General features: G+C 36.5%; 3 protein-coding genes across 3 annotated transcripts in view; 1 reads left to right on the forward strand and 2 right to left on the reverse strand.

Moving 5' to 3' along the window:
* uxs1 (UDP-glucuronate decarboxylase 1) overlaps positions 1 to 6451 on the forward strand; it is a 138912-nt gene extending 132461 nt beyond the window's left edge. The window contains exons 12-15 of the mRNA XM_052148600.1: positions 2189 to 2249; positions 3621 to 3678; positions 3762 to 3865; positions 4910 to 6451. Of these exons, the coding sequence (XP_052004560.1) occupies positions 2189 to 2249; positions 3621 to 3678; positions 3762 to 3865; positions 4910 to 5041 (355 nt within the window). The 3' untranslated portion in view covers positions 5042 to 6451. The remainder of the gene's footprint in view (positions 1 to 2188; positions 2250 to 3620; positions 3679 to 3761; positions 3866 to 4909) is intronic.
* The window catches only part of LOC127659000 (cytoplasmic protein NCK2-like), a 576925-nt gene that overhangs the window by 474679 nt on the left and 88176 nt on the right, over positions 1 to 14070 (reverse strand). The window lies entirely within an intron of this gene.
* Positions 6573 to 11916, reverse strand: ecrg4a (ECRG4 augurin precursor a). The gene is made up of 4 exons (XM_052148617.1): positions 11749 to 11916; positions 11076 to 11117; positions 10135 to 10298; positions 6573 to 6914 (listed from the first exon to the last, which is right to left on the reverse strand). Exons 1-4 carry the CDS (start codon positions 11816 to 11818, stop codon positions 6765 to 6767), a joined length of 426 nt encoding a protein of 141 aa, XP_052004577.1. The 5' UTR covers positions 11819 to 11916; the 3' UTR covers positions 6573 to 6764.

A 14070-nucleotide genomic window follows, 5' to 3' on the forward strand; every position in this document is an offset into this window, starting at 1 on the left:
ATCTTTGTAGCGCAATACAATACATTAGGCAATTGCAGAATAGTCCCATTAGTCACAGATACACTTCAGAAAATTGAGTACACAACTATTTCTGGCCTTAAAAGTTACAAAAACCAAATCAATTCAGAACATTGTATCTCAAAAGCATTACAATGTGGCCCCCCATGCACTACTTAAAACCCAATGTGGCCCGTTTACCAAAATAGTTAAAAATATTAATAATTACACACATCACCTTTACAAATTTGTTTCAGGATTTTACAGTGAAAGGAACTGTTATATTTTGACAAAATATTTCAGTTTCAAATGAAATAATCTAAAGGTAAAATTTATTAGACATCAACAGTGGCAGTTTAAAGTTTCAAGATGTGTTTCAGCTACTATTTATTTTTCATAAATACATTCATTGATTATTATTATTACTATTATTTAAGACTAGCACACTGACCTAACCATGGTAATGAGGAGCCTTTCCTTCTGTGTAATATGTGTATAAATATTAGGTAACAAATGGGATAATAATGGGCTCATATAAGTACAGACAGGAGCAGTCTGGCGTCACTGTCGTGCACCTACATTATATGCAAACTGTTAAAAATCAATATATTACTTTAAATGCTCACGCAGCTGATGTTATTCTTCATTTAGTAGTTCATTTAACATGTAAAATAACATGCTTTAGTTATATAACATGTTCTAGCTACATGCTATTTTTATATTCGATTGCTCTAGCCGTTAGCTATTATTTGCAGTACTAGAGGTCCCGCAAGCCTCAACGGGTTTCTCCTCATTTGTATAATTTTACGGGCGTCAACCAATACGTTCTTGACCTGAGAGAAAAACTCCACAAACTGGGGCGATAAACACATGAGAATTTGCTCCAGGCTCAAGGACGTCAAAGCCGGCTGTATAATAGGGGTACTCGGCTATCGGAATTTACACCAGGAGATAAAGTCCTTGTATTGCTCCCACATCAAGCTCTAAATTACTCGCCAAGTGGTAAAGGCCCTTTGAGGTCACACGGCCAGTCTGGGAAATCGATCATGAGGTTAAACAAACAGATAGAGGTGGGGTACGTCAGATTTACCACCTCATCCTCCTAAAATTGTGTAGAGTGACCCCAGGGGTAGTGGTATGCAGTCTTCCCTACTGAGGGTGACTGGGCCAGTCTGGTGGTTTTGGTTCTTAAGAACAATGGTTCAGTCTGGTTCTGCGTGGATTATAGAAAATTCGATGTAGTGTATAAATTTGATGCATACCCGATGCCTCGAATTGATGAGCTGCTCGATCGGTTAGGTGTGGCTTGTTTTTATTCAACACTGGATTTGACAAACAAAAAATGGAAATTCTATAATTTACTCTTATGTCGCTCCGAACCCCTATGACTCCCTTTCATCCATGGAACACAAAAGCTGAATTTTGAATGAACATCCTGACCTCCTTTTCCATTTAATGAACGTGATTGAGGAACGGGCTGTCAAGCTCCAAAATGATAGTAAAGGCTTCCTCAAAGTATCATGATAAATGGAAAAGAGTGGCCAATATATTCTTAGAAAACTCACCTTTTGTGTTACATGGAAGTAAGTCATAAGCGTTTGGAAAACATAAGAGTGATAAAATCAGATTATTACAGAATTAAAATTTTTGGTGTGAACTATTTCTTGCTAAAACTTACATTGCGGGATTTGTTTGGGTCTGTCGAATCTTTGTGATATGTTGATGTAAACACATGGTTTCTAAAAGCCAATGTCATGAATGTTCTTAAAACGTAGTTGCAAGTTTTGGAGAATGAATGGATAAGATGTGTGTTGGAGAAAATGCAGCGATAAATAGAAAACCTGACGTTGAACAGTTGAATGGCTCTGCTTGTGTATAAGTGAGAGCTTTGCTGCCCCACTGTGTCCATGCCCACTCACACTGAACAGCTGAAGCTGTTGAGGAATTCACATAAGAATGCTGAATGCCCGGAAGAGGAAATGAACCATGTAATTGACTCATTCGTACCACTAGATTAGCAAATTACTAAAGGTCTCTATTTAATTAATCAATTTGAATGCAGATGTTTATTATTTTATTTCCTCTGTTAATTTGCTCAACACATTTACTGCATATTATGTTATCACACTAGTCTTTCACCATGCTTCATCACAATGCTCCACGTTTTTGTTTCTGTTTCTTTCTTCCACAGTGATCTGGTGAACGGTCTGGTGTCTCTGATGAATAGTAACGTCAGTAGTCCAGTAAACCTGGTGAGTTTCGAATTTTGCCTTCATTTAACAAGCCTTAGGGGTTATTCACACTGGATATTTCAATTAGCTGAAAACTGCTAGACGTTGTGCAACAGAATCGAAGAACACATTTATAGTCACATTAACTCCCATACATTTTATTTCAGATACTTATCCCATCCCCATCTGATTGCTCCACTGTTTTAAAACTGACATTGGTTGGCTGGTATTTCCTCAAAAGTGAGATGTCCATTTGACTAATGATTACATAGACCTACAATTAAAAAATAGCACAGATAGAATGCACCCTGTGTGAACACCCCCTCATAAGTAGTTGTGCATTCCACTTTTTATCAGTGTATTTAAATAGATAATTATTTTATTAGCATGGCTGTTCATTTAACATTTTATTTCAGTGTGATTGATTATATAAAAAAAATGTAAATAGTAAAACAATCATGCCCATTATGTATTCAAATTCCATGAAGAATGTGCCTAACAACAGAGAAGTTCAAGCTTGAAGTCCCTCTTTTTTTGTTCGACTCACTGTCTACAGAGGGCATTCAGCGCAGCTCCAGCTGTACAGGCAGCAAATCAACAGCTGTTTAAAGACTGCTGGATAGAGACGAATCACAACTCCAAATGCAAGAGTCTAAAGTCCCGTTTTGGACTACATTTAACTGCACACATTGTTCTTAAAATGCTGTGTTTTTGGTGTGAAAACAGCAATACAACCACAAAAATAGGACCGATAATTATAACGCAAATTGATGCAAGGATGCGCGTGAGAACAGCTTAAATCTATATGGGAAAGATTGACTCAATTGCTCAATTGATAGATTTTTTGGGGACTATCTCTGCAAATATTGATATATGTGATTAATTGTAATTATTAGATAAATCAAAATTTGAGGTAAATGATTGATTAAAAAAATTTTTTTAATGATTGACAGCCCTATTATTCAGACTAGCAAGTTACGGTTGGTGTTGAAAGAATCCATATATAATCAAAGTTATGTTGTTCCACTTTTCAGAGCAGTTTTAAGACAGCAGTTTGACAGAATAATTCTGTCTTGGTGTTACCTGTAATTGAACAGAGAAGTCAGACAGCACATACCTCCAGCTCCTGTGCTGATCGTAAAAAAGATTTATTATTATTATTATCGCTGTATTGTTTGTGCACTTGAAGCTACTGTCACCAAGACAAATTCCTTGTATGTGAAAGCATACTTGGCTATAAAGCTCATTCTGATTCTGATTGTCCCAAGGGTAAATTGCTTTGCCTTCAATGAGAGCCAGTCCATCTTGAAGGAGATATTAAGACCCTCGCTATCACTCTCACCTAGCCATATTGATCCCTCTTCTATATACCTGCCCACTCCTCTCTTCTAGGGAAATCCAGAGGAACACACCATATTGGAATTTGCTCAACTTATTAAGAGCCTTGTAGGTAAGTAGGAATTCTGTAGAATTGCAAATGAGGAATTAAAAACGTTCAGTAAATTAATGCCACATCTCTGATTGCCTCCTCAGTGAGTCGCAGTCATATTCAATTCCTTCCAGAGGCACAAGATGATCCACAGAGACGACGGCCAGACATCCATAAGGCCAAAATGCTTCTGGGCTGGGAGCCTGTGGTGAGCTACATTTCTATTCCATATGACCTATACAAAACCTATCTGAGAATATCCTGATGCCCAGTGACATTTTTTACCATGGGTAAGGAGTGTTGTTAGGCACAATGCAAAGTGGATTCGATACAAGTTAGCCATATGATAAAATGCACATGCAGTGTTCAATAAATACAGGAATAGTTTTATTATTTTCTCTCCCTCATATTGTTCTAAACCCAAATAACATTTTTATCTGTGGAACACAAAAGGAATTGTGAAGAATGTCCCGATGCTTCTTTTCTTTAGAGTTGCAGTGGATAGTGAAAGTTGGACATAAAAATAGTCCTTATAAATCATGCATCGTATTCCAAGGCTTCTTAAGGCATATGATAGGTTCAATGAAAAATGTAAGGCATTATTCACTAAGTAATGGCATAATATAGAAGAACTTGATGACAGCAGGAGGAAATACATCACATTTAATTTGGTGAAATGAAAACTGTGAAAAGTAGGGTTTTAGAAATTAATTTAAAAGTAAAATAAAAAGTCAATTGATTACTGAATAAGTAATCTGACACTGTGACGTAGTTTTGGCTCAGCTATGATCTGATTCTTAGAAACTGGAGAGTGAAAATTGCAGTAACTCAAAATCAAAAACGTACAGTTTGAGCTCCAGTTTGAGGTAATACAAAAGCTGACTGAAGTATCGGCAATTCTCAAATGTCATTAGTTTGGCACAAATCGAATTATGAATCATATCAGTGCGTGTGTTCAAAGCATTTGGTAATCAAAAAAACCTTTGTTGTTGGTGCAGTTATTGTTTTGCTTTTGTAGGGCATTATAGGCAGTTTTGCAGTATAGAAATGTCATGCATGAATGAGTGCATGAACAGTGAGAGTTGTTTCTCCCATTAATCTGATTAATCAGTTACCTACTGTAAGTAATTGTTCATTGCAGCAATAAAAGAATGTATAATCCTGTGTGTGATGATCATCAATTTACAACAGCCTCGAGTCCATCCAGTCTGAATTGAGAGAACGATCTATCCGTTTCACTTTGTGTTTGCAGGTGCCTCTGGAAGAAGGATTGAACAAAACCATCCAGTACTTCAGCAGAGAGCTGGAGCATCAAGCCAACAATCAGTATATTCCCAAACCTAAAGCTGCACGGATGAAAAAAGGGAGGCCCAGACACAACTGAAGAAGTGTCAATCTCAGGGATGTTGGGATCATGGAGGACCTTAGACATCCAGCAGCCATTTCAGAGAGTGGGTTTCCCATCCCCCAATTTTAAAGATCTTTTTGAGAAAAAATAATTATTTTTTTTTTGCAATGCTTTGAAAAGCAGCTCAGGCAGAGAGCTGAGATGTTTTTCAGGAAAACGTGCCTCATAGCTATCCAATTTACAGACTTTGCCTTGCACTTTGATTTTTTTTAGTTGTCTGTCTGTTATTTAAAAACAAGCTTAGATCTTCATGTGCATTTTTTTGATGTGTTTACATTCAGTGCTGTTTTAATTAATGTAATATATTTCTTTTATATCATTGTCAATGCTAGAACTTTTTTTTTTTTTGACATGTATTACACCTAGTAATGTTGAAATGTATAATGGATATTGGTGAAAGAAATGTATTTTAAGATTTTGAGTTTTTGGTCCAGAGCAGGAAACCTCAACCCAGCTCTGCCACGGAAGATATGAGGACCCTGGTGAAAGAAAAAGCTTTGGGAAATGTTGTTTCTGCTTTAACTTTTGTGGTGATTTTGAAAAGCTGTTGTTACCTTTTGAAACTTCATACAGAACTTTGAACCTATAATTGATTTCAGGTGAAAAAAATAGTATTTTAATAAAAAATGTACTGTGATTTGCACTGTATTCCCTTTTTAATCTCACTTTGTCTGCCTTCTCAATGGTCGCATCCCTACTTCCCATTTGTATTAATTTGATCTCTGTGTTTCCAGCTCAAAAATCTTTTAGCTTTTTCTGTCCCTCCTTCCTGCTCTCCCTTCATCACTGATAGTGGAGCATGTGTGTCATTGTATGTTACAAAACCACACTGTTGCTATGCAGACTACGATAGCTATGTGAGGGTTGATGGGAAAGTGGACTGTCAGTAAAAGAGGGGAGTTGCTTTCATGGAACACAAAAGGTACACTGCTAGCCTGACTCCCCATTCATTTTCATTGTATGGAAAAAAAGATACAATGTAAGTGAATGATGACGGAGGCTAACATTCTACCTAACATCTGCCAAAGTGTTCATAAACTTCACCTTTTGAATTCCATAGAAGTTCATACATTCACATATACCATGTCACATTTTCCTGTCATTTTACTCCTCTGCCCTCATTTCATTTAAATCTGCAAAACTCTCTTTAATGAAACATGTAATGTGACATTTTTGAATACTCTAACAGTGCCATATTCAATTTGAGAGCTGCAGCTGCATGATTTTCAAGTGAATGACATCATGCTTATGAAGTCTCTTCATCACACAAACCGTATGCCTTTAGAAGACTTGTAATATATCCCATATTAAGTCATAGGGACTGCTTTTATGATCATTTTATGGAGCTTTTTTGTAATTTTGGTGCTTGACTGCACCCATCCCCATTCACCTTCATAATATGGAAAATAGCGACCAGGATATTCTTCCAAAAAAATCCTCAGAATAAATAAAAAGATTCACAGGCTTTAGAGGAGCATAAGACTGAATAAATGATTGAGTCAATACATTTTTTATTTTTAAAGGGCTTTATTCTTGATTTCTGTCTATTGCCATTTTGCGAAAGTACAAAAAAAAAGGAGTGTATGCTACAAAAGGAAGCAAGTTTATATCTCTGCAAAGTAAATGAAAGAGAGAGATCATGTCAACCACCTAATCAGTTCTTTGCAGCAATGAAGCGGTTCTGAGAGGAAAGGGGGTCTTAGTAGTAGTCATAGTTGACGTTTGCCCCATGCCTGTATGACCCAGCACTCCGAGGCCCCATGGGTGCATTTTCATCATAGTGATGCTGGCGACTCTGATCATTGGAACGGTAGTGGTCCATCCAATAGGAAAGGTCAGCTTCAAGTCTCTGATGGAAATAAAAAAAATCATTATACTGTAGTGTCAATGAGGTATTATTTGTCCGGATGTAGAACATCATAAGTGTGTGTACAATATGATGCTGGGAAATAATATTACAGCGACCCTCGTGACTGTGTTAAGGTTGGTTGTGACACTGGAAGGCATGCTTATGATTTCAAATAATAATCATTTTTAATGTATAAAGGTGCTATTCTTTGTAAGCTCATTTGGAACAATAAATATTGTGAAAAGTGCTATACAAAGGAATTTAAGTTATTTTTTACTATAAAAATGTTTCTTTTGAAAAATAAGATGTGAATACATGGAAAAATATTTTAGTACATTAAAAATGTCAAGTGTTGTAACCATCAAGTTAAGACATATTAAATTAAAATGTGTGTTCAAAATATTAAACGTTTTTCAAAAAGGTACAAAACCACTGGCATACATAGATTACATGTCTAAGAATTTAACACGTTTTAAACTAGATTTTATCTTTTGGATACTAGATTTGCGGTCTGCTGTTGCTATTGTTTCCTCCTCAGGAATGCATCTTCTGTTCACATAGGCTGTGTCTCGTCTCGAAGGTTGCGTGCTAGGTAGGACACGTCCTTTGAAGGCTGCAGTATACCGAGTGTCCTCCTTTTAACAAGCCTCGATTAAACGAGACGGCCTTCGTAGTACAAACTGAAACGGAACTTAACTTGGTTGCTATGACTGCACGCCACTCTTTAACAAGCGCGAGCGCTTTGAGTGAGAAGAAAACAAAGTCCATCTGGAAGGGAATGTATGAGGTAAATTTTAGGAGATTTATAATTATGTAAAGAAAATACATTTTACAGGTGTAGTTTTAGTCTAATGCTTTATTTTAATTATATATTAATATAATAATACAATCTGCACCTATCACTGAGGTACTTCAACTTGGGAATTAACATTACTTGCGTTTAAACATCATATTTACGGGCAAATTGGCGTTTATTTTTCGTTGACGCAAAGAATTGTGGGTTGTGAGTGCCCACAAAGGATACACCTCATGCATCCTCAGGATTCCTGTGAAAGAAGGTTGCATAGGGAGTGTCCAACTCACTTTTCTGAAACGAGACAGCCACGATGACGTATGCGGACGACAAATACGAACTCTGGTGGATGCATTTTTCCAAACGAGATACAGCCAATGTGTATTTGGTGCAAGGTGACATTACACATGGAATTCCTTTTCATGATGTGTTCTTCCATTTATTTATTTTAATTATTGGTTAATTGTTGGACGTCTTTGTCAATTGCAACGTGCCTGACATTTTTGAAGCATCTAACGTCATGAAAGCTGTCAAGTTAAGGGCTGTTCAATGTTTTTTTCCATTCGCCCTACTTTTGTTCAATTGTTTTCCTATGTAACACATCTTTGACCACTGCATCGCATCTCTCAGTTCCTTTCAGCAACTTGTTTTTAGACCAGAAAGTCAAGTGCTAAATACATGCTTGAGACACATGCGTTCTGCTGTGTTCATAGCTCTGCAGCTATCTTTTATTAGTTCAAGAACATTTTCGGTCTGAACAGCCATATAAAGAAGTAAAAAAATGAATGCCTGCATTCTATTTTCAAAAGAACGTCTTGTGTCGACTGCCCCTTAATGGAACTGTTGTGTTCTATGAAATGGAAACAGTGTCATGACAACTCACAATAATCGTACGAGCTGGTGAAATCAAAAGATATCAGAAGACTTGTCTCCTATGAAAATGTACGATTTATATTGCCATACCAATCAACAAACAGAATTTTATATTGATAAAATTCAGGCATCAAATTTTAGCTGGCCTTCTCTTCAACACTTTATTTTTAAGAAAGGAAATGACTCTCTTTCTGTATTTATACAATACAAATGACTGATTGATGTCAATAACCTGTAATATGCCTCCTGTGTCTCGCTCCAAACCCTGATGTTTCACAGTTCAAGACATTTTTATTTGTATAGCGCTTTTCACAGTACACATCATTTTAAAGCACCTTTACAGAAAATCATACTGTAATGTCAGTAATGTCTTAAATGGCTGTTTAATGAACAGCTTCATTGAAAATCATGCTTAATGTCTGACTTCCATTGTACAGAAAAGTTATTTTCGTATAGCATGGTTAGGTTTAGGGTTTATGTAAGGGTTTAGACTTTATGGTTAGATTTAGGTTTGGGGTTATTGTTAAGGGTTACACTTAGGAACATTTATAAGAATGCGCATTCAAAGCCCCAATGTTTCTCTTTCTCCAGTGTTATGGCCAAAGTATACTTCAATTTTCCACCATTTTATTAGTCTTCACATTGGATGAATAATACAATGGTCTGGCAGTAAGCATAAACAGAAATGTAGATGTATGAAAGCCTTTATCAGCCTAAAGTAAACATAAGTTTTTCAAAGCCAGACTGAAAGGGCTGTCAGACCTTTAAGGACAGAGAAAATGGAGAAGAAATAAAATACTTAATTTGAGTCTGATTTTAACTGTGCTGATGCATGGCATCAAGTCAGAATGAAAGATTTCACAAAGAACATTTTTAATAAATAGCATTGGAAGTATTGAAAACGACCTCGGCAGTCCAAATTGCGTGTAAATGTAACAGGGCTTTCACAAATGGGGTTTAATTCTGTATTCATTTTAATATTAATGGAATTGACAATGTCCTTCAAAAAGTTTTCTATTTGTATCCTACTTAAAGTTTAAAAAGGTGTCATGTTTATTTAAAAGCACATCTACAACAGAAGTTGACTCAAATTTCTCACAAATGATTTTTGAAGAGTCAGCTGAAAGTAAAGTAACTGTAACCTAAAGAACTGAACGAACCTAAAAGAAAATTCCTAACAAAGGAACTGATGTCCCTGTTGACTTTGATGTGTACTACTTGGAATGCACCATGCATCAAAAATTCTCTCTTAGGATGCAGAGCTGGGGGGGGGGCAACATTCACTGCTGACAGCAATTTTCACAGGTAGAGGACAGCATTAAAAAAAGAATAATACTTGAAACATGATAGGTGATAGAAAAATCCAATAAAGACAGAGGTACAAGACTTCTTCTGAATGTCATAACTTATTATGGTGGCATGTCCTGAATTACCTGTTAGTCAAGGATATTTGATTTCAATGTATTAGTATCTAATAAACTATTATAGATACATTTTTTAGATCACATAAAAATGGTATATAGGATTTTAAAAAGATTACATCCAAGCACTTACTGCTTCATCAAATCCCATGTACATGAACTGTTGGATCCACTGTTGAACATCTGGGCGGTTGCGGTCCCATAGATTTCTTTTGGGTCTTTTTAGGGATGTCAGGAACTGTTTGGCCTTGGACGGAGTTACCGCCACTGCAGCAGCTGGTTTTACATCACTGTTCACTAGTGAGAGACAAAGCAAAGGGACAGGAGGACACAAATGGGGTCATAGCAGGCCCATAGGAATGTATGGGTTTCTCAGCAAAAATCATATTATTAATGAGTATATTTGCCTTGTTTTCCTGTAAAAATATCTAAACCTCTTTAAAACAAGACAAGTTTACCTGAGAAGAAAAATCAATAAATATTAAAGACCCAGTTAATTCCATCTCTATTATCTTTAAAGCCAATGTAAATTAGTGTACTCTTAAAAGTTGACAAAATTAATATTTTACAGATATATATATGTGTGTGTGTGTGTGTGTGTGTGTGAGCGTGTATTTATCACTTTGTGGGGACCAAATGTCCCCATAAGGATAGTAAAACCCGAAATTTCTGACCTTGTGGGGACATTTTGTCGATCCCCATGAGGAAAACAGCTTATAAATCATACTAAATTATGTTTTTTGAAAATGTAAAAATGCAGAAAGTTTTCTGTGAGGGTTAGGTTTAGGGGTAGGGTTAGGTTTAGGGGATAGAATATAAAGTTTGTACAGTATAAAAACCATTATGTCTATGGAAAGTCCCCATAAAACATGGAAACCAAACATGTGTGTGTGTGTGTGTGTGTGTGTGTGTGTGTGTGTGTGTGTGTGTGTCAAAACAGGCATAAAACAAGACAAAGATACTTATGAAGATTCTTTTAGGCATATAATGCAATGGTCTTTGAATAAGCAAACAGATTTATACAGATATCATAAAACATGCACAGAAATTACTGTCAATGTGTGAAAGTGGCACCTCTTTTCAAGAGTTTTTCCAGCCTGTTTTCGCTTTCAACATCTAGAAAATTGGAAGAGAAGAAAGGAGGGAAATCTTAAGGTGGAGAAGATCTGCTAAAACAAGACTACACGAAGATCAAAAAGATTTAGTCCTAATAACGAGCAAGTAGGCATAAGACTCATATCGTAAGGAGCATTTTTGACATTTGTGTGTGTGTGTGTGTGTGTGTGTGTGTGTGTGTGTGTGTGTGTGTGTGTGTGTGTGTGTGTTTGTTTGATTTACCACTGTGGAGGTTTCATAACTTGTAGGTACTATTTCACAAATGTCACTTCAAATGCTCTTTTCATGAGTTTTGCTTCTCTCCAGTTGTTTATATCTACCTCTCCTGCACTTTTTCCACATTTAATATGCTGTATCGCACGAGCCGTATCAATATAATACCCCACCCCCCCAAAAAAAGATGGGGGTGGGGTATTATATTTTAAATATGCTCCCCACAGATCAATATTCAAAGGAATAAGCACATTCAATGTCACTGACCTTTTCCACAATCAAATGAAAAATACTTTTCCATACTTCATACACTCCCCCATTTCTACTTCAGTCCAAGGAACTGTAGCTGACTGACAGCTTTGAGAGATAAACCCTGAGCTACAAAGTAATGAGAAAAGAGGGATAGAGATAACTTTACCCGAGAGAGCCAATAAGGTCAGTAAGGTGACAAAGGTGAGCAGGCGCAGGTAAAGCTTTTGAGAAACCATGATTTCCAGTCTTCTTCTCCACTGGTTTGTACAACAGTTCTGCAAGCAAGCGAGCAGACATTAGAGGAGAAAGGAGGAGACAAACAGTCTCAATGGAAACTTGCCTGGCAAATTACTTAAAACCTTAGGCTGCTAACAGAAAGGCTGTGTACTCTTGCATATTTAAGTGATTACACATGTGTTCTCCACGTTTATTGGAGTTGCAGATCTTAGTACTAAAACGTGGTTCAAGTTTTATATGAGCTGACTTGTTAAAACCTTCCTCATTGTTATATTCAGTTACGATAAATAACTGTGCAACATTCGCAATTCGATTCTATTAATCATAATTTTTAGGTTGCAAACTAAAGCTGTTTTTTACATCAGTGCGTGCAGAGACTGTGATTTAACAAATTAACAAATGTTTATATTGGTTTAAGATATTTGCCTATAGATGTCCAATGAAACAGATTTGTTGCCACATGCTTATCAATCTAAGCAGTGAAGGGATGTTGTGCAGTCTTGAAGTGACGCTGACACTTTACTGACGCTCTAGACTAGTGCATACTTTTCCTGAGTATAGGGATCATCAGAACTGACTCGCAGACTACAATTTACTTGTTTATTCCATTTAGAAAGATCCAAACTTCACACAAGTGAAAGTTTGATTGAATTGCAGTCATTCTCAGAATGTCAATTTTTTAAAACTACTTTTCCATGCAGGGCTTGCTTTGTGGCTTTCAGAATTGCAATACACCTGTAACACTTGAACTGGAATACAAATTCAGAATGGGTTGAGTACCCGTTTGCACAGTGAGAATAGGAAGTCATTTGTGAGTTTTATTTCACAAATTCAATTTCTCAAACTCTGTGTCCAGTTCACAGCATGAACCAGATATTCCTTAAGATTCCGGGGTTACACCCCTATATATATAGTATACTATATATAGGGGTGTAACCCCCGTGTCCAGGCCAAATTGATCATGGCCACCTAATAATTCAACTCCATTAATTGGCTTTATCTATTCTCTCCTCTCCACCAATGGCTGGAGTGTTTTGAGTATAATGCTGCATGCTGGTGGTGGTTGAGGAGAGTCCCCTGGTCACTATGTAAAGCAATTTGAGTGCAGTGTCAGAAAAGTGTTACAGTATATAAGTGTAATGTTCACTAGGCCATTTTTCTATAACCATGTATAAACACAAACTGTGTGCCTTCTTTTTATGTAAAATGCTTAATTTTACTCTGTTAATTAAAATATATACTGCATCTGAAAATTTTCAATAACTAACTAGAATTAGAAAAGAAATGCATCAGATATTTTTTAAAGAAAAATAAATAAAAAACAAATAATTGGAATTCATTGCGGGGGCAATTTTTGCCATCACATTTTGGTGCTATTTTTGTCACATTCATGGCATTGCCCTGGTTAATATCTGACGCTGGTGCTGAATGAATGATATGTTGTCAGTGGTATTTACCTGAGATGTGCTTTTGGCTTTTAGTTAGAGCATGACAGAAAAATAACCCCTCTGTGCAGTTAAAGGTGAGTCGAGGACACAGAAAAACAGTATGGGAGATCTGATGCTTCATAATTTTAACATCTACACATTTGATATAAACATTTCATGATGGACAAATTATTAAATTGCAAAGGGAAAATAAATCTTAATGTGTATTTTTACTTAAGTAGAATAAATAGGAATATAATCATTAACAATTTAACTTTTATTTTTTTTCCAAAATGATCGTTTTAGACTGACCATCAGAAAGTTAGTCTGAACCATCTCTCTCTCTCTCTCTCTCTCTCTCTCTCTCTCTCTCTCTCTCTCTCTCTCTCTCTCTCTCTCTCTCTCTCTCTCTCTCTCTCTCTCTATAAACAGGGATATGACAGAGCACTGAATAAAACTATTTTGTCAAACCCACAGATCTGAGTTCTAAAGAAGACAAGAGTGGAAAGTGGAAAAGTGCCAGTTACATGTAAAACCAAAGATATTATACTCCCCAGAATCCAGTTCTACACTCAGCAGGGTAGTAAATTGCAATTTCAGACCACAGGCTTATGAGAACACAATTTGGTCTCTCAACAGTGATGGCAAATCATCTGGGTAGGATTGCACCAGCTGTGCGTAAATTCTCACGTAAGTTGGGACGTAAAGATCACACATAGGGCTTAGTAACTACTAGTTAATGTGTAACTAAGTCAGTGCTTAATTTGGTTGCACCACCTGTTCTTAAGGCAAGACTTAAATGGTTAGTTCACCCAACAATGAAA

Source organism: Xyrauchen texanus, chromosome 18 (assembly GCF_025860055.1).
Source record: "Xyrauchen texanus isolate HMW12.3.18 chromosome 18, RBS_HiC_50CHRs, whole genome shotgun sequence".
Classification (NCBI taxonomy): domain Eukaryota; kingdom Metazoa; phylum Chordata; class Actinopteri; order Cypriniformes; family Catostomidae; genus Xyrauchen; species Xyrauchen texanus.

What these genes read in the sequence shown, in the direction of transcription:
- ecrg4a (XM_052148617.1), bottom strand. Translation starts at nt 11,818, where the DNA reads ATGGTTTCTCAAAAGCTTTACCTGCGCCTGCTCACCTTTGTCACCTTA. An exon ending in GACCTTATTGGCTCTCTCGG is followed by an intron (nt 11,118 to 11,748) that starts GTAAAGTTATCT and finishes CCAATTTTCTAG; the next exon opens with ATGTTGAAAGCGAAAACAGG. An exon ending in GGAAAAACTCTTGAAAAGAG is followed by an intron (nt 10,299 to 11,075) that starts GTGCCACTTTCA and finishes GTCTCTCACTAG; the next exon opens with TGAACAGTGATGTAAAACCA.